The 27,255-nt window shown below is 43.1% G+C and overlaps 1 protein-coding gene and 1 long non-coding RNA gene across 3 annotated transcripts; one reads left to right on the top strand and one right to left on the bottom strand.

The window, feature by feature from the left end:
• The first annotated feature begins 1,893 nt into the window (after nucleotides 1-1,893).
• On the top strand, nucleotides 1,894-3,062 carry LOC143729278 (uncharacterized). 2 transcript variants are annotated; one of them, XR_013199967.1, is made up of 3 exons: nucleotides 1,894-2,168; nucleotides 2,352-2,484; nucleotides 2,925-3,062. It is a non-coding gene; the product is annotated as an uncharacterized LOC143729278 (long non-coding RNA). The 2 variants fall into 2 exon arrangements; XR_013199968.1 differs by lacking the exon at nucleotides 2,925-3,062 and adding an exon at nucleotides 2,638-2,721.
• A 7,833-nt stretch (nucleotides 3,063-10,895) lies between these two features.
• Nucleotides 10,896-26,429, bottom strand: LOC143728963 (cholesterol 24-hydroxylase-like; the record flags this gene model as incomplete). The annotated part of the gene is given in 14 exon segments (XM_077219916.1): nucleotides 10,896-11,043; nucleotides 11,134-11,197; nucleotides 15,806-15,808; nucleotides 17,432-17,520; nucleotides 23,436-23,549; nucleotides 23,847-23,931; nucleotides 24,004-24,076; nucleotides 24,149-24,220; nucleotides 24,959-25,064; nucleotides 25,066-25,113; nucleotides 25,207-25,320; nucleotides 25,417-25,555; nucleotides 25,635-25,721; nucleotides 26,353-26,429. Coding segments are annotated over 14 exon segments (1,209 nt in total), but the record flags the coding sequence as incomplete, so codon positions are not given.
• Between the last annotated feature and the right edge of the window lie 826 nt (nucleotides 26,430-27,255).

The raw sequence follows: 27,255 nt of genomic DNA, 5'->3' as shown, positions 1-27,255 counted from the left end.
CACATTGAAAACATTAATATCTCTATATTGCATTTGAAAGCTTACACTTTAACACTGATAGGATCAAAACACATGCAATAATTCTCTTAATTTTCAAATTTGGAATTGTGGTTAACATATTGTGCTCATAGAACACATTTTAGTTGTTTGTGCTACAATGTGCAAATAGGCTAATTTTAAGTTTATCCTTTAAACACATGATTGCTTTACTGTGAGTGTGTTTGTATCACTTAGGTAAAGGCTGTAGATGCATTGCATTCTAGGCCATGTATCTTGTGTAAACTGAATTAAGCACGTGTTTCTATGCTGAATTTGTTTGTATCCTTGGTGGAAAACTCTGCTATTCCCATAGCTGCTGTAAAACCAAGCGAAGGAACATAGAATTGCCATGTGGCTACAATGTGATTCACAATGAATTTGAAAATCAGAAACAGTGAACGCGTATCTCATTAATCCTGAAACAAAAAACCTTTTCATATTCAAAGCTTCAGGGAACGAAATGTCCCCAAATAAAGATTGGAACATGTATAATGATCCTGTCCTGTTTACATTATGGGCCAAAAAGGTTGAGCCTACACTGTACAAACTCAATAAAAACGGTCTTAACATGGACGCTATTGACAATGAAATTTTCACTTGGTGGAAAACAGTGGGTGGGAAGCAGAAGGAATCAAAACACGGTGAAATAATTGAGGCTTTAAACTTCATAAGTTATAAACGGCTAGATAAGTCAACAAAATTTCTATCTTCGCTTATGGATATTAAATGTGAAGAAGTGCATTCTAAAAATGCAGAGGCACAAATGTCTGAGGCAAAGATTCAAGATCTTCAAACACAGCTAGATAAATTACTAGCTGAGCAATTAGCCCTGACTGAAAAGTGTAAAAATCACAAATACACCATTGCAGATCTTAAAGCTAAGCTAAATGCTAAAAAGTCCAAGTCTCCCAAAACGCTCAACAGCGATGGGACTAAAAATTTGTACTTCTTAGATGAGGCACCCTGCTCTAACAATCATGTATCTTTTCAGACAGAGGAAGCATGTGATAAAATTTTGAAAAGAGTGCCGGTTTCAGCCCTTAATGTGATACGGCACCCAAACGGCACAGAGTCAAGCATTCGGCGTCCTTTAACGGTAACTGAATGTAACTTGTTTAAAGCAGTGATCGGGCCATTCACTTTGAAAGGCCCATTCGAACCATGGTGGAGACGCATTTTTAGTCTAAAACATGCATTTCAGCTCGAACCAAAAGATATTTGGCAAATTGTTATCAGCTCAATTCCAGATGTTCTGGGGCCGTATTCAAAAAGAATTTTATCTTACCACTAGGAGTACTCCTAAATGGCACTAAAATATTTTAGCTAGGAGTTTTCTCTTAAAAGTTATTCACAACGCCTTTCAGACCTACTCTTAGTAAGGAAAATTGACAACTCCTAAACTAAGAGTGAGTCATCGTAGCTATGGATGACGTCAATTCTCATGCACGAGCTTCCTCGCAATGATCATGGTGATTGGTTGTTAGATGACAGGGCCATCATGCGGAACATAACACAGATGCAACAAATCATGGAATTACGACATCTAAATATGTCTGTGTCCTACACAAAATAATAATAGTAATGTCATCGAAATGCATATATAATGACATGTTTGTGCAGGCCCCAGTGTAATTCTAAAAAGGCAGAGAGGGAGAGAAAAGTCGTGAATTAAATTAAATTAAGCCTAATACCCTAATGAAAACCGGCACTTGCCTAATAATGAAAAACGACACTTGCATTAACACTTGCTTGGTTAATTGACATCCTATTAGCCTAAATAGACTACTTAAAGCAAGGAAAGTGTTGCTCCTATTGAAGTAATGTAATAGTTGAATGACGGTGGATTATGAACTCGCCAAAACGTAAAAGAAAGCCAAACTGGACGCAGGATCAGTTACTGCTGCTGGCCCAGTTGCTGCTGAAAAAAAAAAACATAATAAAAGGGAAATTCGGCACTGGAATATCAAGCAAAACTAAGCGCGAGACATGGGAAAGGATATGTTTGCAGATCAATGCAGCATTCGCGCTTGTGTCGCGGACCCCGGACGACTGCGAGAAGCGGTGGTATGCGCTACAATCGCAGTCGAGGGTTGAGATTGCAGCCTTTAAACGGGCAAGCATGGCAACAGGTAGGCATATACTATTAAATATATAATATCATTATTGTTTCATGTAATTCTAAAAACTTCCTGCTTGTCATGAATTTAATGAATTATGAAACAAATATCAAACAATATTCTTACATTAAAGTGTGTTTTTAAGTGTTATGGCAATGCTTTTGAGTTGGTGAAACTTTCCATGTATGTGTTAAGGAGGAGGATCAGCACCTAAGCCACTGAGCCACATTGCATCGGTGGTGTATAGTGTCATTGGGTCAGACACCAGCATAACAGGCCTTGAGGGTGCAACTGATCCGGCAATGCAACTGCTAATGGAAATAGAGGGGTAGGCTGTTTATGCAATGATTGCAATACTTGTACATTTTTGGTGATATTTAATGAAGGACATACAATATCATTATGTGCAAACCACCCACCAACACAAAAAAACTATTCACAAATTATAAGATGTTTTATCAGGCTACAATTTATGTTACAGGCCAAATGGAAGCCCAGGTCCTTCAGGTGCAAGTCATCTTCCTCTTCCTGCGCGTCTTCCACCCCTGACTCTTACTGCACCTCTTCCTCTTACTGCACCTCTTCCTCTTCCAGCTCCTCTTCCTCTTACTGCACCTCTTCCTCTTCCAGCTCCTCTTCCTCTTACTGCACCTCTTCCTCTTCCAGCTCCTCTTCCTCTTACTGCACCTCTTCCAGCTCCTCTTCCTCTTACTGCACCTCTTCCTCTTCCAGCTCCTCTTCCTCTTACTGCACCTCTTCCTCTTCCAGCTTCCTCTTCCACAATCCCATCACCTGCCTCTCCCTTCAGTCCTGCTGCTGGTGCAAGGCCATCACCCCTGGAAGAAAAAAAGATGAAAATGGAAATGCGTGTGTTAAAAAGGCAGAAAAGGGTCCTTGATGCAAAAGAGAGGCTAATATAATTAAAGTCTGAATATTACACTGTAAAGATTGCAAAAATGCAAAGGGAATAAACACACTTAAATTGAGCAAAAATGTGTCTTTACTCATTTGTGCATGTGATTATTTACCCAAAGTGTGTATGGACAAAGTGATCCCTGAATGCCAGTCCACATAGTTCCACTTCATCAACAAATTGGTTGTGTTCATTGTCATCATCATCATCATCATCATCATCATCGTCAAACTCATCACCATCTCCTGTCTGTGGTATGTTCCTTTGCCGGCATAGGTTGTGAAGAAGCGCACACACAGTGATCACTTTACTCGTCTTCTCTGGACTAAGGCGGATTTCACTATGTAAAACGTGGAAACGTCGCTTTAGTTGTCCAATCCCCCTTTCCACCACACTGCGTGTCTTCTTGTGTGCTCTGAAACATACACCAAGGAACAGTAAACATTATTGATTTAACCAACAACACCAAGAGCCACCACTATAATTTGTAATAAGCTTTGACATTGTGGTCATGCTATTGAATTATGGCACCTAAATAATATAGCCAACATGTACACTTACCTATTGTAATTTAACAGTGGTCTCACTTGTGGACGGAGGTAAGGTGTAAGGAGCCACGACTTACAGGGATAGCCACTGTCCCCCACCAAGTGACATCCAGCTGGCACATGACGTCTCTCAAACAGTTGTCTCAGACCACTCTCCATCAATATCCTCGAGTCATGAGTGGATCCGGGCCACTTTGCAACAACATCAAGAATTGTGAAGTTTGCATCGAACACAATCTGGGTATTGATGGAGTGGGTTTTCTTTCTATTCACAAACACGTCCTCATCCTGACGTGGTGCAATTATTTTAATATGTGTCCCGTCTATAGCACCGACCACTCCGGGCTAGGGTGACCAGATTTCTCGGAGTGGAATACGGGACAGATACAGAACGCATGCGTATAGAGGGAATGCACGTGACGTCACCGTTGGCCGGAGTGACTGCAGTTACGCCCACAAGTGGCAAAAAGACTGAGCGGCAGCATTGGTTTTCAGTGTGAATGCTGCGGAAAAACACACAAAACGCGTCTAAAACGGGAAAGAGCTTTGAGACTGACTGTACAACTAGATTTGACAAGAAATATGAGGAATATATTTACAGACTACCTAAAGCTACAGAACAGAGAAGCAAATAGATCGCTACAATTCATAGAAACAACTGGACTCCAGGCAGCGAAAGGTGGATTTGCAGTTATCATTTTTGTGTCAATATGCTGAATTTAGTGGTAAAATCATTCTCTATATATTGTATTGTTATATATTGCAGTGACAACTCATCAATCAAATATTTACCACTGTATATTCTGTATAATTTGACATTTTTAAATAAACACTGACAAAAAACTATACAAGTTTTAAGTCTCTAGACGATATGATGATATATATAACATTGATAAGTGATCACCTGGATTTAGACCTGCCTATTTTGTATTTATATAAAGCATTCACAGGCAAATTTGCTGTATGTATTTCCCTGGTGTCGAAATCAGGCACATATAAATGTCAGGAAACACGATTCCTGGCTGCATGTTAATATCCATGGATCACTGGATCTTTAGTAAGTTGTAAGGAACACTATATTGAGTCCAATCTTTAGTTTAAACTGATAATCGTTTGTTTTACTTGCGTTTTCGCAGTTTCCCCTATTAAATCCAGTCACGCAGCTGCTCTTCTGCCACTCAGTCCGGCTGAGGGGGCGTGTTCCGGCGGGAAAGTGACGTTAATGCATTCCCTCTATTAATGCGTCTTACATGCGCTTCATTAGGCACACTAGCACACACACACAAGGTCTCTCCCTCTCTGTCATGCGCGCGCTACACGGTTTGAACGTAACATATATATTCACTTAGCCTTTCGGAAACGAAACCTATTATATATAAAAAATATATATATATATTAACGTTGAAATAAGGGACAAAACATGATTTTTTCAGAATAAGTCGGGACACTAAAATTAGAGTGGAAATACGGGGCTGTCCCGGGAAAAACGGGACGTCTGGTTACCCTACTCCGGGCACACCGGCAATATCCATAAAGCTGGCTTTGTTTCTTTGGAGTTGGCGAATGTCCAAAGGAAAACTTATGAACTGGCGAATAATATGGGGTCTACAAAGTGCATTGATTGTTTGGTGGATGGATCTGCTTACCGATGGCTGGGATATCACTAGATCGTCGGTATTACATAATTGCATTTTCCCCGTTGCCAGGTAGCGAAGTGTTATCAAACATTTCAATTCGGCACTGATTGGGTTGTTGCGATTAGTTGGCGCTGTTATTGCATCCCTAACAAGATCCACAACAATCAGTATTCCCTCACGGTTATGGCGGTATCTTTGTAATAACTCCGTGTCATTAAGTGTCTCCAACACACTGCGTCGCACGGCCATTTTAAGATCCTTTGAGAATAGGTCTTAGTGAGTTAGGAGTCCTCTCGGCCTCTTTTAAGCTGTCCCAGACTTAGGTGCTACTTTTAGGGCTAAAATGCTTCGTGAATTACTCTTAGTGAAAAAAATTAGGAGTTCTAAAGTTAGGAGTGACACGCCCATTATTTTTAGGAGTTGCTCCTAAATTCGCCAGTTAGGAGCTACTTTTAGCCTTAAAATTCTTTGTGAATACGGCCCCTGATCTATAAGATACCACAGGTTTTGATGACAGGCACCATTGTACAATCAATGTATCAAAATGAGCCTGAGAGTGAAATCTTTAATAGACTAAAACAATGTCTTCGCGATCTACGTGGTTGTAGTCCTGTTGGATGGGAATTGATTTTCAATCGGAAACAGAGTACTGAAGAATCGTTTGAGACATATGCAGAAAATATGTTTGAACTTTTTGAGGAGTATTCTGGAATTGAAGGTGTTAACCCCAAGTATGTAACTCTCCTTGAATTACTGCTTACAAATGCAGGGCCGCGTGTACAGCAATCGCTCACGTAGCTTCTCCAGCACAAAATTAATTCGAAGGTATTGTTAGCTGGGCAACAAGAATTGAGTCACGCAAATAAATGCATTGTGAGGTAGCTGTGTTAGAATGTCATGAAAATCCTCCATTTGCAGGAAAATTCAGAAAGCCACACTGTGGCAAACTGAACAGATTCTGTAATTCCTGTCACAAAACAGGCCATACAGAGGAAAAGTGCTGGTCACTGGGCAGAGGCAGACCTCCACCTTATTTCATAAAACTCAGGCAATCACACTCTGATGACACAAACAAGCACTCTGCAAGTAACCAAAGCTCAAATGCATCTAAAACTCTTTCTGAGCTAACAACTTTGGTTACTCAAGGCCTTCAGCTATTAGCGTCATTTGCTAGTCGGGTAGCAGCCCAATAGCAAATAGCTTAATAGTTTAACATCTAAATTCATTGAATCTGTCATTATATTGTAATCGCCAAGCAGGGCATTAATTGGAGAAGTGTGACATTAATCCTTTCAATTCGATTTCATTGGCCTGCTACCCTGTGCCAAAAGGGGAGGGGATGTGCTTTTATTTACAAAACCCCGACCAGAAGTGTGGCACAGGTGATAGCAAACCAAATCATCCTTAACTGGGACGCACCAACTAAAATTGAATCTGATCAGAGAAATAAATTAACAAGGAGGGTGTGCACAGAAATATCACAGCCTTTTGCAGGTCACAAGAGATCTGCACACATGTGAATGACACCACAAAAAAGTAAATGCTGAGCAGGCAACACCGAAACAGGTGAACTAATCTCTGCCCACAGATCTGACTGTAAAGAGAGCAACTTTGAAATAAAGCCATGGGAATCGACCCATTTGATTTTATAAAAATATGAGTGAGAAAACCTCTGGTTAATCCAGAATATTTCCCCAGCAGAACTGGGAGCTCCAATGCTCATGACACAGAAGACTGTGAAGGCTCCACTGCAAGAGCAGCTTTTAGGTGGCACACACGGCACTGAATGGACATGATAATGGAGAAAGGAGAAGAATTCCACATGTCTGAATTTGAAACTTTTGAAAACATCAGAATTAACTGTGGTTCTCTCTGCATTTGTTTCCGTCTCAGGTTTACTTCTGCAAATTCCTTGAGGGACGGATGCGAGGATGGGCCGGACCCAACCTGCATCAGAGCCAGGACAGCGGGATTGTTAGAACATAACCTGAGACTCGGGAGATGGGTGAAAAGACACTTCAAGAGGCCATTAACATCTCACAATAGCACATCACTATATAAGCATGGCCTCCCAGTATAGAACTGGAACTAAATTTACAACACAATTGTTATAGATTAGATTCCACCCATCTCCTAGACACGAACACTGAACACACTCCTCCATCATTACACCCTCACATCATCATCACCTGGAATAGATCAAGTCTATCCAGGCTGAACACTACACATCATAAGAATATAAAGATGACATAGAGTCCAAAAGTGTCACTTCACTAAAGACCTATTGTACATCTTCACACTAACAGATCCGGATAGCTTCACACACATGGGATGGTAAAGCTGATCCAATGATGACAGTCTAACAGACACACACATAGTATACACTATTCGCCAACTCATGGGAAAACACTGTAATATACATTTGAATGGGCACAGTCACAAATCGATGATGCAAATTATAAGCAGAGACAAACCTGCTATTCAATTTCAGAATGTTTACATTTTCTGATTGTTGTTAGGGTGGTTGGAAAATCAGAGGGGCCCTGATTTCTCAACATAGCACTAATAACAAAAACATCATAAAAAAACGGATAGATCTGAAGTGTGAGTGCTTCAATCAATTACAAAATTTACAATTTAACCTGTCATCGACTGTGACTTAGCCAGTAAACACACACAAAATTTATAATTTAACCCTGTCACCGACTGTGACATAGCCAGATCACACACACTCTCACTCACTCTCTCTCTCTCTCTCACACACACACACACACACACACACACACACACACACACACACACACACACACACACACACACACACACACACACACACACACACACACACACACACTGTTGCAAGGAATGAACTATCTACATTATTGAATGACTAAGCATGTCCCTAGTCACTTCTTATGTCTGCATAAGTGGCTTGCCTTAGAAGATTCCTGAACAAACATAGCGATATATATACATATGTGTATTGATTATGCATAGAATCTATTTGATTGTTTAGATTACACTGACCTCTTGCTGCGTTTCCTTTAAATGCTTCAGACCAAGAATATTTATAATTCCACTCCCATTTAACTTCATCACAGTGGTAATGGAGAATTGGATATTTAAAATGAGATCACCTTACCATTCAGGACCTTTTAGAAACATTTGAGACCAGATGTACCAATCGCACTTGCTGACATGAACCCATCCATTGTTTTGTTTTCGTTTTGTTGCATTATGTGTTCGTATGTATTTCCTCACGTTTTAAAGTTCATAAGTGCTCAATCGTGAAGTGGACATTTAAGACGATTTTCAGGTGTCTCACACGAAGCAGTGTGGAACCAAGGAGAACACCTTCATCCATCGAGGTCTGCCCAGACAACCGCACCGGCGGAGGTGACAGGATTGGTCAAGAAAGTTCAGATTATCATCATGGGGAAGGTGCCAGGGAAGCAGAAGCTTCTCTTTGAAGGAATGACACGTTGACTGAACAAGTCACTAAGGTCCAGATTGACCCTATGAACTTTGCTCACATTCTAGGCTGAAACGCAAGAAGAAAACCTGAACGCATTCATCCACCTGCTGAACTCAAGCTACATACACCTGGTGAAACCAGGCGTTCCGCGGGTGAACACAGACCTCTGAAAGCTTCTACAGATGCTAACAATGCAAAGACAAATTTTGAGTTACGTCTCAAGGATTACAACAACCATCTTACTGTGACCACGCAAGTGTTCATATGAATTTGACCCACGTGGTCAAGAGGCCAATCTGTAAGACTGGAAGGACTTTAAGAGAGGGCCACTCTCTGAGAAAACAAAGGAAATTAACATTTGAACTCCCCCTCATGCACTATTGAGAAGAAGGTCTCACCTCCCTCATCCTAATCTACATTTCTCTCTCCCATTCTTCATCCTGGCAGAGATCTCCCAAACTCACACAAGAATCTAAATGGTTTAATGTGAATGATTATCATCGAGTTTCATACATGTTTGGTATTATTTGAAATGTTTCGGTGCGACTGGTACAAATGTCTCATTCCCAAAGAAGTAAACCAAAAGGTAATAAAGTTCTTAGGAAGTTTAGAAATATCTTCCACACTGGAGGGTGTGTCTTTGAGTTAACACCTTCTGACCATTTGACTGAATGCTAATTTTCCACTGCTAGCAAATGGTGACTTACAGGTAAATTTCCACTGTGGATAATGTTTAGATTTGAAATGAGGTCTGGGTATATAATGAAACGCAACAAGAGCTTGGGGCTCTTTTCTGTATCCAGATCAGCCCGTGAGGTCGAGAGCCGAGTCTCTCTGCCTCACGTATTTCTTGTCGGGTATTTTCCTCTTTGTTCTAGAGCATTTGATGTTTTGCATTGATTACCTTTTAATTGATTATGGAATTGTAATGATACATTTACCTGACATATTAAATTGTGATATTTGATTATTCTAATTGACTTTGATATTATTTTCATTCAAGAGGTTAAAGGAATAGTAAAACATTCGCTCACATTTAATGATGCACAGATATCATTAAAGCCTTTTTTCATTTATGGAGTCAGATGAAATAACGAGTTAATACATATGAGAAAATGTATTGTATTTAATCAAAAATCCCTTTGCCATGAGAAAAGAGTTGTAAGAGACCTTCACCGCTAATTCGAATCCCGCCATTGGATCGAGTTAGACAGCCTTACACCAGCATAGCCAGAAAAGCATCTCTGGGTGTGGATAAGAAAAACTGGGTGTGCCACATTTATTGTCAGAGTAATGTGCAAAAAAACCTTGACCCGGCGCATCACTAACTTTACAGAATAGACTGGGCTGATGTGTAAAACTATACTCAGGCTCGGCACATAAACATAATACTATACAAAATATACCTGCAAGTCATGTAACCATTATTAAATGATAAATCAGAGAACCGTGAACATGCAAATCTGTTTTTAATCTAGATCTAGAACACTTTCAATATATATATTGCACTGTAAAAGCGTTACGTTTATAATTTGTTCAGTGTATATATGTGCTTCAGTCAAAGATGAGCAGAGAAATCTGGGATGTAGAATTAACAGCACATTGCTGGCAAACAGCTGCCAGTAGATTACCATTATTTTACAACACAATTTTTTTACAGTGTTTACAGTGATATATATATATATATATATATATATATAATTAAATATGAAAATAAATAATAATTTAAAAATATTTTAAAAATTAGGTATAATCAATGAATTATGGGTAATTTACTGCCATTGTGTGAGTAATATGTAATCATGAATCATTTAATTAATAGAAAAGTAACTGTAGTCTGATTATGAGTATTTTAAAAAGTAATATAATCCAATTACAAGTACTTCATTTTGGAATCTGATTACATAAATCAGATTACATGTAATCAGTTACTATCCAGCACTGTATATAATCCACATAATGTATTAAAACAAAGATTTAAAAATCACCATAATGAAGGATTACGAAAATGATACAAAACCAAATCAATTAATAGTGCGGTAAAGTAAAGTATCATAGATGAATAGCCTGTTTCAAATTCTGTGCTTTGGTTAATGTTTGAATAATACAAGACCATGTTTGCCGAGTAGACACAAGTACACAAGAGTTGAAGCAAAACAAGTGCCATAAACGTGTCCTAGCATGGTTTAATGTTGCAGATCACTCCACTCATGGGCCGTAGAGTTCCAGTGTCTTTAATGCTGAAAGACTGTCCAGGAACCAGGCTGAACTCAAATCTCTGAAGCAGTTTGGCAAGCACAACTTTAGCCTCCATCTGAATGTAGAAATACGCAGAGTTGTTATGATCACAGCAAATTTGGCACTTGGAAAGCAATTGAGCAAATGTGTGTTTGTGTTTCATCACCTGTGAGAAGACCTGCCCTAGACAGGTTCGAGGACCAAGTGCAAATGGGTAGTAGCAGTAATAAGTTTGATCAATTTGATATCAGCAGTTCCCTTTCGAGAGGTCTCTCCTATTGCGTAAGTAGCTTACGCTATGGGAAAACTCCTTTTCTCGAGAATATTGAAGTCTTTATGTAAAACGCATTGCAGCTGCACAGCTGAGAGCAATGAACGAAGGCAGCTCGGTCATTGGCTGTGCTGCGGCAACTTGCTCGAACCAATGACGGGGCGACTCTGAATGCGCGACCAATGAGCGCGCGTCAGAGCCCGCCAAGATGGGCGTGGCCAAGAGCTATATATTGGGCGCCCCGTCATGAGAGTTCTTTAGATTTAATCTCCTTCAGCGAACACCTTCTTCGCTGGATCCTCCGGATTATTGAAGCTTCGCCGTCGAAAAGCATACCAGCGGGATTTGCTACGAGGACGTCGGCACCTTCAGCCGCCTTCTAACGCGATCCTACTGAGCCATCCGGCGTACTGCTCACGCAAGTATTTACATCTGTTCGCTCTGCGACACTTGTAAAAGAGCAAATTTTCCAAGGCGTTGTTTCAAATGCCTTCCTGCGCGTCGTGCAGAGACCTTCTCCCGGACGGGGATCGTCACATCATCTGCGCTCGCTGCCTGGGCCGGGACCACGCAGAAGCTGCTTTGACCAAGGGCGGATGCCCCGAATGTGACGACCTGGGTCTCTCCGCACTGCGGGCTCGCCTCGCCGCTTTCGCCGTGAGCGAGCCCATCGCCGCCATCCCTCTGTTCGAGCCGCGCACTAAGAAAAAGCGCCGCTCACAGAGGCTTCCTGAACCTGAGCTCAGTGACGTCACGCCGAGCCAGTCTCCGCGTGCTTCACCGCCGCTCTTGCCTTCCCCACCGCCGGTTCAGTTCACCCAGCCGGACCCACACCCCTCTAGCAGAGCGGTGGGCCTTGTGACTTTCGGCGCGTCCGAGGACGACGGGGGAATGGATGACAGCTTGTCAATCGACGCTGCATCGGACGACTGGCCGGGCTCCACTCTCGACCCCGCCCCGTCGACGCTAGCTAGCGCGAGCGGGGGCTCCACCATGGATAGCGAGATTATCCGCGTTCTCTCTAAGGCCGTGGAAGACCTCGGGCTCGATTGGTCTTCTCCCGAAGAACCAACCCGGAGCCGACTGGATGAGTGGTTTCTGCAGGGGCGCCAGCAGGCCCCTCGGCAAAGGCCTTCTCCCTTCTTCCCGGAAGTTCACGACGAACTCACCAAGTCGTGGAAAGCCCCCCACTCTGCGCGCCTAAAGCCTTCTTTTTCTTCCTCGCTCTCCTCTGTGGACGGCGCGAAGGAAAGAGGCTACGAGGGAACACCGCCCCTCGAGGAGGCCGTGGCCAATCATCTCTGCCCGCCCTCCACCACCGGATGGAAAGCCAAAGCTTCCCACCCCTCGAAGCCCTGCCGCACTACTTCAGCTCTCGCCGGTCGCGCCTACGCCGCCGCCGGCCAAGCTGCATCAGCGCTTCACTCTATGGCGGTACTTCAAGTGTTCCAAGCCAAGCTTCTCCGCTCTATGGACGAGTCTGGCCCCGAACCCGAAGCCTTTAAGGACCTACGCAGCGCGACTGACATAGCCCTGCGAGCCACGAAGGCCACCGCCCAGTCTATCGGCCGTGCCATGGCTAATTTGACTGTTCTCGAGCGCCATCTGTGGTTGACTCTGACTGAGATGAAGGACGCGGATAAGGCGCCATTTCTCGACGCGCCTATCTCCACCAGCGGGCTGTTTGGACCGGCGGTTAAGGGTTTCGCCGAACGCTTCACTGAGGCCCAGAATGCTTCACAAGCTATGCGGCATTTCCTGCCCAAGCGCTCCAGCTCATCGCAGAGCAGACAGAGGCCGCCGCAGCCGCAGCGGGCTAGAACAGCCCCCACCGCCTCTCAGCCCGCGCCTCAGGCTGACGCTCGACGCCGCTCGCGCTCTCACAACCGCAAGCCGCCTTCTGAGCGACGGGGTCCTCGGCCCAAGATTGTGCTGAACCCCGAGCCTCGAAAGCCGTCCTAGCCACAAGAATGAAAAGAGAGAGTGCGTGTCTCGCAAAAGCCGGACCACTCTCTCTGCAAAAGCTCAAGCATTACCCAGTCCCCTTACAGGCGGCTGGATATGTTCATACAGCAGTCAATGGGCCAGTCACAGAGCTCGCTCACCTGCAAACAAACGCCGTTTTTACGGCGACGCACAGAAAACACAAAAAGAGTCTTTTTCTGCCTGTGTCACTAAGGGTTCACATGTCCACAAAGTGTGCATTCCCAGATACTGTCAAAACAGTGCCAAATTCATTCCCAGCTCAAGCTGCGCACCCCATGAATGTAGATCACGTGCCTACGGTCATGTACGCACCACTACACACAAGCACTGTTCACACAGTTATAAATTCATCCCCAGTAAAAGCGGGAAACATTATAAAAGTGACGCGTGTGCCTACCACTGTTTATGCACCCCCACTTATAAACACTGTCCTTACAGTGTCAAACACAACCCCAGCCCAGGCTGCGAGTTTTACAGACACAGCGCGCGCTGCTGTAATCACACACGCGCCCATTCACTCAGCTGCTCAGCGCGCGCCCGCGCCTATGAGAGCTATGAGCTCAGGCGATTCGCTGGCCGGGTCCCTGCGTCACAGCGGCCCGCCCCTAGCCTGTATTCAGCCCATATCTGTACACGCAGCGTCATGGGAAAATATTCCAGATATGCCGAAATGGGTATTGAATATAGTAAAGCACGGATACTCGCTCCAGTTCGCTCGCAGACCACCACGTTTTACGACTGTGGTCGAGACGAAAGTGAGAAAAGAGTGCTCACATGTTCTACGCACCGAGGTGCGCAAACTAATAGAAAAGGGCGCTGTGGAAACTGTTCCCCCCTCTCTGAGCGAGGCAGGTTTTTACAGCCGCTATTTTCTCGTCCCGAAAAAGGATGGCGGTCTCCGCCCCATCCTAGATCTCAGACACCTGAACAAAGCACTAATGATTCGCTCGTTCAGAATGTTAACAACCAAGCATATCCTCGCGCAAGTACGCCCAGGAGATTGGTTTCTCTCAGTGGATCTGAAAGATGCTTACTTTCACATTCCAATAGCGCCTCATCACAGGCCGTTTCTGAGATTCGCTTTCGAGGGACAGTCGTACCAGTACACAGTACTTCCGTTCGGCCTGTCCCTGGCTCCCCGTACATTCACGAAATGTATGGATGCAGCACTTTCCCCCCTAAGGCGAAGGGGAGTGCGAATACTGAATTATCTCGACGATTGGCTGATTCTAGCACAATCAGAGAGTCAGTTAATAACACACAGATCTTGGATTATTAGCCATTTAGAATGCCTGGGTCTAAGAATCAATTTTGCAAAAAGCATACTATCTCCCAGCCAGAGGATTTCTTTCCTGGGAATAGTTCTAGACTCGATGCAAATGACAGCGCGTCTCTCATCAGAGCGCGCGCTCACCATCCGGCGCCTTGCAACATCATTCAGGGCGGGCGCGCTCGCCCCCGTCAAGCGGTTACAGAGGATGCTCGGTCTCATGGCCTCAGCATCGGCCGTACTCCAGCTAGGATTGTTGCATATGCGCCCTCTCCAACGCTGGCTCAAGAGCCGCGTCCCTACTCACGCGTGGCGTTCGGGCCACCTTTTAATCAGAGCGAACCACGGCTGTATAAAAGCCCTGACGCACTGGAAAGCCGCCGACTGGTACCAGTCAGGCGTGAGTCTGGGTGTGAACACAAGGAGAAAGATGATAACGACAGATGCCTCCAAAATAGGTTGGGGGGCCCTTTACGAGGGCAGGCCTGTCTCCGGCTTTTGGTCAAACCCGGAGAAGCGCCTACACATAAACTGTCTGGAAATGAAAGCGGTCGCTTTGGCTCTCAGAGCCCTGCTCCCACAGCTGAGAAACGAACACGTCTTGGTCCGAACGGACAACATGACGGTAGTATCGTACATAAATCGCCAGGGTGGACTCAGGTCGAGCTCCATGCATTCAATGGCCAGGAGACTCATTTTATGGTCCCAGCACAACTTGCGCTCGCTGAGAGCAGCGCATGTGCCAGGTGCCCTGAACCAGGGGGCGGACATGCTATCCAGAGACAAAATTCTCCCAGGAGAATGGGCTCACAACCCGCTGACGATTCACTGGTTATGGAAAACCTTTGGCAAAGCGGAGATCGACCTCTTCGCCTCCAAGGAGAACGCGCACTGCCCTCTTTTCTTCACGAAAAGCATGGATGCGCTCGCCCAGAGCTGGCCGAGCCGTCCCTTATATGCCTTTCCCCCGATCGCGATGCTACCGCAGGTCATCAGTCGGGTCAGAGAGGAGAAAAACGCAGTGCTGCTGATAGCCCCACTCTGGAAGAACCAAACATGGTTTCCAGATCTGATGCAAATGCAATCTGCACCACGGCCGATTCCACTGAGGCCAGACCTCCTCAGTCAGGCCAACGGGATGATATTTCATCCCCGCCCCGATCTCTGGGCCCTTCATGCATGGCCCCTCAACGGGTTCCCAGGAACCTCACGAGCGGAGCACTAAAAACCATCGCTGAGGCGCGGGCGCCCTCCACGAGACGCTTATATGCCCAGAAATGGAAAGTGTTCAGTGTCTGGTGTAATGCCAATGGCCTGAACCCTGAAACATGCGAGATTACGAACGTACTCGCTTTTCTACAAGGGCTTCTGGAGGCGGGCCGCGCCCCCTCCACGCTCAAAGTATATGTGGCGGCCATCACAGCATCACACGACCCTGTAATGGAACGTCCATTGGGAAGAAACGACCTAATTATTCGTTTCCTAAGGGGCGCTAGGAGGATGAACCCTTCACGCCCCCCCTCAGTGCCGATCTGGGACCTAGCTACTGTCCTAGACGCTCTTAAAGGGCCTCCGTTCGAACCACTCCGAACCGTGCACCTTAAACAGCTCTCGCTCAAGACTGCGCTCTTGCTGGCACTCGCCTCGGTCAAGAGAGTGGGCGACCTGCACGCGCTTTCGACAAGCGCTGCCTGCCTAGAATTCGGACCTAACGACTGCAGGGTCGTCCTTAGACCGAAACATGGGTATATTCCTAAAGTGCTCACCACTACCTTCAGAGCACAGGTTATCTCCCTAACTGCGCTATCGTCCCCAGCAGACGAACACGACGCTAATCTACTCTGCCCCGTTAGGGCTCTCAGAGTGTATTTGGAGCGTTCTGCCCTATTCAGACAGACAGAACAACTGTTTGTATGCTTTGGCGGCCGTACGAAAGGTTCCGCCGTTTCAAAGCAGAGAATCTCTCACTGGATAGTTGAAGCTATAGCGCTGGCTTATGAAGCTAAGGGACTTCAATGCCCCTGGGGAGTCAAAGCACACTCCACCAGGAGTGTGGCTTCTTCCTGGGCATGGTCGATCGGGATACCGATCGAGGATATTTGTGCGGCGGCAGGCTGGGCCTCACCGTCCACATTTATCAGGTTCTACAACCTACAGGTCCCGACACTGCATTCCAATGTACTATCAGCATGATGCTAGTTGAACTACGAGTTCGTATCTAGATTATGTATGTGCTTGTGTCACACTGAGCGCCTTCTAGCCGCTCTGTATTCTTTCCCACATATAAAGCTCGCCTCTGCCGGCTAGTTGGATGATAACTTTGCTTTTTTAGCTCAGGCACCTGCCTCTGGCTATCATAAGGCGAAGTTCAGCACGCACGGCGTTTTGCATGGTGTTCCCATAGCGTAAGCTACTTACGCAATAGGAGAGACCTCTCGAAAGGGAACGACTCGGTTACTAACGTAACCTCGGTTCCCTGAGAGGAGGGAACGAGTATTGCGTAAGCTGCCGTGCTTGTGCTTGGTTAGTTCGCTTCAGTCGTTTTAACCTAAAGAACTCTCATGACGGGGCGCCCAATATATAGCTCTTGGCCACGCCCATCTTGGCGGGCTCTGACGCGCGCGGGCGCGAAGCGCGCTCATTGGTCGCGCATTCAGAGTCGCCCCGTCATTGGTTCGAGCAAGTTGCCGCAGCACAGCCAATGACCGAGCTGCCTTCGTTCATTGCTGTCAGCTGTGCAGCTGCAATGCGTTTTACATAAAGACTTCAATATTCTCGAGAAAAGGAGTTTTCCCATAGCGTAAGCTACTTACGCAATACTCGTTCCCTCCTCTCAGGGAACCGAGGTTACGTTAGTAACCGAGTCGATTTCATGCTATAATGTTTATATAACATCCTCATAAAACCCATTCACATCTTGTCCTCATAATGACTTACTTGGGGGCATTCACAAGAAATCTCTCAGGATCAAACTTCAACGGATCTTTGAAAAACTTTTCCAGTCTTTGAGAGACATAAGAACTAAACTGTATGGAAAAAAGTGAAAATGGTTCAAAATAGTCATGTATTCATATACAATTAAACAAGTAAAATTGAGTCCATTGTTCGAATTTATTGGAATTATTAAAATAGAAATAAGTCATAATTTACCTGTTGTTCTACTAATGCAGTATGCTGTTCTTTCTTTTTCAGACCACAAAAGGAGAAATTTAAGAAAAAAGTCCTGCTCTGTATCATCCACAAAATGGCAGTGAAAAGCGACCAGAAATAAGCTTTTTAAAAAAAGACACGTAAATTTCACAGAAGGATCCCATGCAACATGTGTCGTATATCCCACGTGTTCTGAAGGGTTTTTGATAGGGTTTGGTAAAAATCCAACCAAAATTGAATGTATTATTTAAAGGGTAACTAAACCCCTGGTCAGAGCCTGACTCCACCCACTGGCAATATTTGAAAAATGCTGGAAAAGTGGGCAGAGCCCAGCGGAGGGGGGCGTGCACCTGAGACGCATCTGTCTGTATGGAACTTGCCTACCTCACCAACAACCCCTTACGTCACGAACCACCCCAAACATCCAATAGGAAAATTCAACTGCAGTAGCCACCGTTCAACCTAAAGAGGGCAGCACTCAGACGTTTTTACACCATATATTGTAGAATTAAAACACTTTATACACAAATGTCAAAAGTTACTCGAATCAATGAACAGTACTAATAAAGCCCCATTCTTACAGATCATTAACTAAAAAAAGTTGGTTTAGGGTTTAGTTACTCTTTAAAGAAAATCCCGACCTGAGTGCATGTTCACAGTTTACTCTGACTCGCTCAGAAAAAGCACACAAGTTGTGAGAAATCAAGGTGAATAAAAACGCATTATGAAATACAATGCCTAGAAATCTCAATAAAAGTATCAGTGTAGCTAAGTTACTTTCTACACTGAGTTGATGACCGTCAGAAGGATAGTTGACAGATGTGAACGTGTAACTTCTTGTTGCGACGAACATAACGGAAATATTCACGTCAGAGAAGAAGGTACATGGATTCTATTTCATGTTGCATTTTTCCTAGTCTTGATTTCTCACAACTTGTGTGCTGTTTCTGTGCAACGTGCAGCCGTGCACAGAAGACCAATGGCAGGATTTTTGTAGATTAATACATAATTTCGGCTGTATAATACATACGGCTGTCAAACCCTATTGTATATGGCCAGAACACTTGGAAATTACGACACATGCCGCATGGGATCATTCTGTGAGACTTCTGCGTCTTTAAAAAAAACAAAACTTGATGCTGGTATTCACTGCCATTATGGATGAGCGGGACATTATTTATTTTTTTTTTTACAAATTCTCCTTTTGTGGGTCCGAAAGAGAAAGAAGGGTTTTCACGTGTGAGTAAACAACACACGTGTGAGTAAATGTGGGTGAACTAACCCTTTTAAGTCCCCCTGTAGTCAAAATCAAGCTTTTAATGTTGTTTATATATCAATGTGGTGTTTTTAATATGCTTTAAGACAAACCATGTACAAATCTGAAAGTCAACCATTGCTGAGTATTTTCTGCAGTGAAACAACCTGTCTCAGAAGCACAGTTTGAAATCGCTGGTGTTTCTGACGTCACAAAATACCTTGTAACCAATCACGTCAACAAGTGGATCTCTGAGCTGGTGTGAGTGAGTGGAGGCGGGGCTCATTTGCATATTCACAGAACCACTTATACTAAAGACTGATTTATACTTCTGCGTCAGACCTACGCCGGAGCCTCTACTCTATACACTACGCGTTGGTTTTCATTTATACTTCTGCGTCGTTGTCTGCGTTGACGCGCAATTACACATGCAGAGGGAGCATGTGAAACCCGAGGGAGGGGTGCTAGCAGACCAATCACAGCGCTTGCGTCCGCGTAGAATTGACGCGTTGTTACATTTTTGGAGAGGTGCACGTCAGGGTACGCGCGCTACACACAGCCTACGGCGTAGCTACGGCGTAAGTTCGACGCAGAAGTATAAATTGGGCTTAAATGAGGCAAGGTTTTAGAGTTACATTCAAGCAATTTTAAGGCATGAAGACATTTTTTTTTTCAAGGAAAAAATGTGTACATATGTAATTTGGGTGATCAAAGATGAGTTTTAAGGTATACAATTAATGACTACAGGGGGACTTTAACTAAAAATATAGTATTTCCAAACAATGTTGAAGATTTCTTTCTATCTCCTTTCAAGTAATAATAATAATAATAATAATAATACATTTTATTTATAGGCGCCTTTCAGAACACTCAAGGTCACCGCACAAAACAAAATGAAACAGTACAGCATTAAATCGATAAAATTAACAACTATAATTACATCACATAAAATCATGGAACATAACAAGTGGAAATAAAAATTGAAAAAGAATGATCACGTGGGATATGCCAGTTTAAAGAGATGAGTTTTCAAACGGGATTTAAAAATGGAAAGCGTGTCACTGTTGCGGATGTCTGGTGGAAGCGAGTTCCAGAGACGAGGTGCTGAGCGGCTGAAAGCTCTGAACCCCATGGTGGCCAAACGAGCAGGAGGTACAGTGAGATGAATAGATGAAGAAGACCTAAGAGTACGGGTGGGTATGTTAATATAAAGGAGGTCAGCGAGGTACTGAGGAGCAAGATTATGAATGGCCTTAAAGGTAAGGAACAGAACCTTGAATTCTATGCGGTATTGAACTGGGAGCCAATGAAGATCCCGAAGGACAGGAGTAATATGATTAATAGAAGGGGTTCTGGTGATAATACGGGCAGCAGAGTTTTGAACCATTTGAAGTTTATGTACAGATTTAAGCGGAAGACCAACAAGAAGAGAATTACAATAATCAATGCGGGATGTTACCAGTGTGTGAACGAGAATGGCTGTACTAGTGGGTGAGAGAGATGGCCGGAGGCGATTGATGTTACGTAAATGAAAGTATGCAGATCGGGTGACGTTATTAATGTGAGCTTGAAATGAAAGTGTGCTATCGAGGATCACACCCAAACTCTTAACCTGAGGGGAGGGGGAAACTGTGGAGTTGTCGATGGTAAGAGAAAAACTATCAGATTTAGTCAAAGTGGATTTGGTTACAATGAGAAGAACCTCGGTTTTATCACTGTTAAGTTTGAGAAAGTTGCAAGAAAACCATGATTTGATTTCCATTAGACAATCAGAGAGGGAAGTGGGTGGGAGAGATCCAGTAGGTTTGGTGGACAGGTAGAGCTGGGTGTCATCCGCATAGCAGTGGAAACAGATGTTAAATTTACGGAAGATATGACCAAGAGGAAGCAGATAAATGATGAACAGAATGGGCCCCAGGACAGAGCCCTGGGGTACACCTGTAGTGACAGGGGTTAGCTCGGATTTAAAATGTTTGAGCTGGATGAACTGAGTGCGGCCAGCGAGATATGATTTAAACCAGTCCAAGGATGAGCCAGTGAAACCAATAGAGACTAATCTGTCAATGAGGATGTTATGAGAAATGGTGTCAAAGGCTGCGCTTAGATCAAGGAGAATAAGAATAGTTAGCAGTCCCGAATCAGCTGCCACGAGAAGATCATTGGTTATTTTTACCAGAGCTGTTTCTGTACTATGGCAGGGACGGAAACCAGATTGAAATTGTTCATAGAGGTTATTGTCAGAGATGTGTGCATGGACCTGAGATGCAACTATCTTTTCAAGGATTTTAGAAAGAAAAGGTAAGTTAGAGATAGGGCGGAGGTTATTCAAATTGTTGGGGTCTGCACCAGGCTTCTTAAGTATAGGAGTTATTGCAGCTGATTTTAGAGATGAGGGAACAATACCAGAGGTGAGAGAGGAATGGACAATGGCAGTTATTTGTGAAGAGAGAGAGAGTGAGCAGGCTTTTACTAAAATGGAAGGAAGAGGGTCTAGCTGACAAGTAGTTGGTTTCAAGTTTCTGATAATGTCCAATATTTCAGCAACAGAGGGAAGTGAGAAACTTGAAAATGAACGAGAAAAAGGTGTCAGAAGAACTGAGAGAGACAAACTGTGACAGGTATTAGTAGTCAATTGCTGGTGAATCTTGTGTACTTTGGAATTAAAAAATGACATTAAGGAGTTACAATAAGCAGAGGAATACAGATGAGGCGCAACAGAGTCCGGTGGACGTGATATATTGTTGACCAAGGAGAACAGGGTTCTGGTGTTACCTTCACCTGCACTAATTATATCTGCATAATACGTGGTTTGGCTATAGAAAGAGTGTCCTTGTAGTGAAGTATGTGATTATTGAACATTTCTTGGTGCACAATGAGTCCAGTTTTTTTGTAAAGTCGTTCCAGGCGACGACCTTTTATTTTGAGCTGCCGCAGTTCTGATGTAAACCATGGGGCAGAATGGGTGAAAGAAACAGTCCGAGTTTTTAAAGGAGCCAGAGAATTTAAAATGTTTTGTAGGCCATCGTTGTAGTTAAAAACCAGTTCATCAGGGTTGGAGAAGCAGTTTATACTGGGGAGGCAGTCAATTTCAGTAGAGAGAGAGTTTAGATTAATGTCCTTAATATTTCTGAATGAAATGATACGTGATGGTTTTATTTTGGACAATGTTAACTTGACATAAAAAGAGATTAACATGTGATCAGAAATGGGAAGGTCAGTCGCAGTACAACCATGAGGAGTAACGCCAGAGCAGCAAACCAAGTCCAAAACATGACCTTTGGAGTGAGTGGGAAAGTGAATATATTGTGCCAATCCAGAACTGTCCAGGCAAGATGTAAATTCCCTTGTGTATGCAATAGTGGTATTGTCCATATGTATATTAAAATCCCCTAGTAGTATTACATTCGGGGATTGTGAGCTAATCAATGTAAGAAAAGCAGCAAATTCATTTATAAAGTCAGAGTTAAATTTGGGTGGACGATAAACAGTTGCCACTATAGTTGGATTAGGGCCGTTCAGTTGTAAGGCAATGGATTCAAATGAACCATAAGAAGGTACAGCGACAGGCGCGATTTTCAACTTCTCGCGGTATATTATGGCCAGACCCCCCCCCTCTGCCTGAGTCACGGGGTTGACAGATGTAAACAAACCCAGGGGGGGTAGATTCATTAAGCTGCGAAAAGTCGTTATGCTGTTGCCATGTTTCAGTCAAACACAGAAAATCAAACTTACGATCAATTAAAAGATCCTGGAGGAAAGGACCCTTGTCCGTTAAAGAGCGGGTGTTGAATAGTCCAAAGCTGACGTTGCTGCAGTCCTGCTGGATGTTGACGTTAGCCGACCTGGCTAGTCTGGTAATGACACTGTGGTCAACTTTTCGTGTAGAGATCTTGGGGGGATGACGAGTAGAAGACCAGATGGATTGTATTGGTGTGGAGTCGTCGATGTAGAAACTCCGTCGGGATCCACGGTGGATATACTTCCGACGGGCATGACGAGCAGGATCCAGACAGCGATGCAGCACCGAGGGTGGATCAGACAGGTGGTAACAGAGCTGTAAGAGCTCATCTGCGGTGTACTGGAGTATCGCCGTCGTTGGAACCAGGATGAAAGACAGGGCAGTCCAAAAGAGCACAGACCACACAAACATCCTGTTGATCCGCATAGTTGTCAGTGCTGGTGTTAAGCCAAAACAGGTAAGCTAGTCCACGGAACTATACCAGATAGTCCAAGCTTTAACTTGATAGTAAGCTTTTCAACAGTCAGGTAAAGCAGCATGAGATCAGGCCAAAATACATCGGTTAAAATTCAAGAACATCAGTAAAAAAGTAACTAAAAACATTAAAAAGGGGGCCGGAGAGTAGCGGCAGCTAACCGCGCCAGCGTGCACTCAACCGGAAGTTTGAGCACTCAATGCTCACAACTTTACCTAGACAGGAGCTGTGCTTGTGTAGCTAGAAGTAGCTTTCCCAGCCAGGTACCACACTGGCCACAGAGTGAACAGATGAGCATTACTGGGAATCTGCCAATACTCACAACAATAGAGCAGCCGCCTGGGACTTTCAGCCCATTCATAACCATGTCCTCATGCAACCAGCGATTCCTGGTTCCTGGAGCAGTGGGGTAAAGTCGCAGTGTTTCCTTCAGGATCTAATGCATTGAGTCAACAATACAATGACCATTCAAAGAAATGGATACAGAACCATTTGTGTTTGTAGCATAAAAGACCATCTCTGCAGACCAGGGGTGTCCAATCCTGTTCTTGGAGATCTACCTACCAGCAGAGTTCATTATCCAACCGTGATCCAGCACACATGTCTGTAATTAACAAGTGCTCCTGAAGATCTCAATTAGCCGGTCCCGTTGTGTTGGATCAGGGTTGGAGCTGAACTTTGCAGGAAGATAGATCTCCAGGAACAGGATTGGGCATCCCAGCTGTAGACCAACCTGAAACAAGTAAGTGAATTTTCCAAGGTCTTCATATGAAATGTCTCTCTTTGTCCCAAGAACTTCATCCACTTCTGCTTTAGCCCTGGGAATGAAAAGAAATTCAAAGCATTGTAATATAAGTCAATGTGGAATAGGTCCATTTTTTACCGTTTACCGTTTGTATATCTCAGGATGTCTCCCTAATTCCATGATTGCAAACGAGAGCTGATTTGCTGTTGTCTCTTGCCCTGCAAAAGAATCAAGCACTGTTTATATTGGCAGGGGTTTATGAGCAAAAATCAAACAAAGCTGTAACTCACCAGCAATGAAGAAAGTCACGAATTTGTCCAACATCAGCTCATCATCTTTAGCATTAGTAACTTTTTCCTCCTCTGCAGCAAAAATGCAAAGTGTTAAATAGTTAAGTAACTCTACTAGTGTTGTGTTGAATATGTCATTATTAGGGCTTTTAACTGATTAAAATTTGGAATTAAATAAATTACATGATATGCTGATTAACCACTTTAACTCCCTGATATACTTCAGGCAACATCGAAAAACAAACAGGTGTGTATACTGCTGTATGATATTTATTTTAATTTATATGACTTTTTAATTTGTATGAGCAGTATTTTATTTTAATATCAGTTTGATTGTAGAATGTTTGCTTAAAGTTTAAGCTTGTTATTTATCTATATATTTTAGTTGAAATAAAAACTTCTGCGCTGAAAATGACCCCCACTCTATGTTGATCTATGTTAACATTTAAGATGGACGTCTTTAGTCATCAAGTTGCATCTTGTACCATGAGAGCTACGATTTTAAGACAATGTGTCATGTTAAAGTACACGCAGTTTAACTTTTTTTTTTTTTTTAAGTGTTGGACTCCTGTATTCTGTTCCTTTTGGTTGCACTGTTTGATGTTGTATTTTAACTTTTTTATTTATTGCTCAAATGGTAAATTACTTATTACATTTACATACATTAGTTAGGTTTAAATGTGGTATGGTATGATTAAATGGTTAATTTAAGCACATTTTTTTTTAATAATTTTTTTTTATAATTTGCAGCTCATTAATTACCAGTACAACAAATGGAAGAAGGAAAATACACTTGATACAACCACATACCTGCCGTTCTGAGGATTTGTGTGAGAATGTCTTGGGGTACATCTCCATTTTCTACTGCTGTCTTCCTGTTTTGTATCCATTTTTCTCCTCTTTTACACAGGAGTTGCAGCTGCATCTTTAACTTGCTGTATAATCTTCCAATTCTTGGGAAAAAGCTGAGGTGCCACATTAAAAAAAATTAAAACAGATTATACTTCAGTAACCCTACTACTTTAGGGTGACATAAGCAATTTTGGATAAATTCTTACTCTAAAAAATGGGTCTCTGATATCCAACACCATGCCTTTTAAACACAGCTCTACTGCATTCTGGAACAGACTTTCAGTTTGCATCAATAAATTCAAATCAACACCGAAAGCCACCTGTGGATGAAAACGACTACTAAATATTGATCAACAGCCGATTTGACTTTCCTTGTATTAGGCTTTCCCTTGGATTAGCAGAAAGGAAAGTGAAACCTTGCAAATGACATCGAGTGTGACACAGTTGACCAGGTCGTGCATGACGGCAGGTGTTTTCGTCTCTGCTATTTCCTCCAGCTTGTCCATTAGGCGCTCCGACATCTCATTAAAAGTGCCCATCAAGCCTCGTAAGTATCTGACGAATGAGACCGCATCAGTTGGGGTGCATTTGTACCACATTTCAGTAGATCAGAGATTTTCTGTATTTGACTCACGAGCTGCTAAAGGCAGGATCCATGATGCGACGCTGCCTGTACCAGGTGTCATGGTCCGCAGCCGTAATTAGCCCGTTCCCTAGGAACCTGAGAAGATTGGTCACTGGTCACCACTGGCAAAGCAAATCCCATCAAATATTCAAATTCGAATATGAATTAAGCCGCAGTCACACTACACATTGAGAATGCAAAATTAATCAATACATGTTTTTTTTTAAAACATACATTTAACATATGGCTAACAAGTAATACAAAATGTAAAAATAGTGTACAGTCTACTCCACCTCCCCTCAAAACTGCGAACCAGCAGCAATAAGCCAAAAGTATTACTGAGCATAATACCTAAGCTTGATTTTAAGATGCTCCCTCGAGTCCCTCTACTGCCGACAATAAAATATTAATAGCTTATATGGGCAAATCAACTCGTGAAGCCAACTTTAGTATTGATATTAAAATATTAATATAAAATATTTAGGTGGTTTTATCGAACTTGTATTGGCATTAAAACCAAACATCCCCTCCGGACATCACTTTTTGCCACTACTATCGGTCTAAAAGCAGCATAGCTCAGATTTTGATTTCACGGGGCCTCTACCATAAAACTTGTAGATGATAGTAGTAATGTGCCTTATCGTACCCCACTGCTATCAATGTAGAGATATTGACACTAGACTTCACCTAGCAATGCTATGACATATCCAGAAAAAAATAAACGTACCTTTTTCAAAACAAGTTAAAGAGGAGTTTGTAGACAAAGGGATCTTTGAGATACTTAGGTGACATCAGGATTGGTTGAGAGAGAGAGAGAGAGAGAGAGAGAGAGAGAGAGAGAGAGAGAGAGAGAGAGAGAGAGAGAGAGAGAGAGAGAGACGATGTCACTACTACCTATGTGATATTACGTAACGATTGACAATAGTAGTACAATTTATTCTGAAGCAATATTCTCATCAGTGGTCAGTCAGCTTTTACATATTAAAATCTGCATATTTATGATATTTTAACCATTATAAAGAGCATTTTTCCCTAATCGGTTTAAATATAGCCTATGCTTCATCTTTCATTTTAAAATCTTAAATTTGATCAATAAATTCAATTGAAATAATAAGAAACTATATGGCTGTTACCAATCAAATTAATTAATTTACACTGAAATATTACAACTACATTAAATAATGTTATGAGATTGTTTTAAATAATTTTTGAATATATGATAGCCTACTTTTAAACACGAAACTAAACCACCAGTAGGGGGTGGCAGGTGACCGTCTTAACGAGTGCGTTATTGAGTCATTTATTCAAATGATTCATTCAAACGGCTGAATCGTTCAGGAATGAGGCAGTTGTTTACATGGTTGTTTAATGGGTCATTGAATCGTTGACTCAACCGATTCAGTCAAAGCGCAGAATCATTCAGTAATGCGGTTATGTTTTCCGGTGAGATGTGCTGTGGTTCTGCTGTGATCTTTGTTTTGAACTATTTTCGCTTCTCAAATAGAACAAAAACAGTCAATATTGTGTCTAAAATGTAGCTAAGTGACTTAATATTAATTACTTGTTTATTGAACTGTCATATGAAATCAGTGTCACATTTTCAATTGTGATGGTAGGCTATTATTCAGCA

This window comes from Siphateles boraxobius, unplaced genomic scaffold (genome assembly GCF_051911475.1).
Source record: "Siphateles boraxobius isolate OS27281-9 unplaced genomic scaffold, OSU_SipBor_1 8, whole genome shotgun sequence".
Classification (NCBI taxonomy): domain Eukaryota; kingdom Metazoa; phylum Chordata; class Actinopteri; order Cypriniformes; family Leuciscidae; genus Siphateles; species Siphateles boraxobius.
Note: the sequence above shows the minus strand (reverse complement) of the source record. Positions and strands in the feature narration are given on the sequence as shown.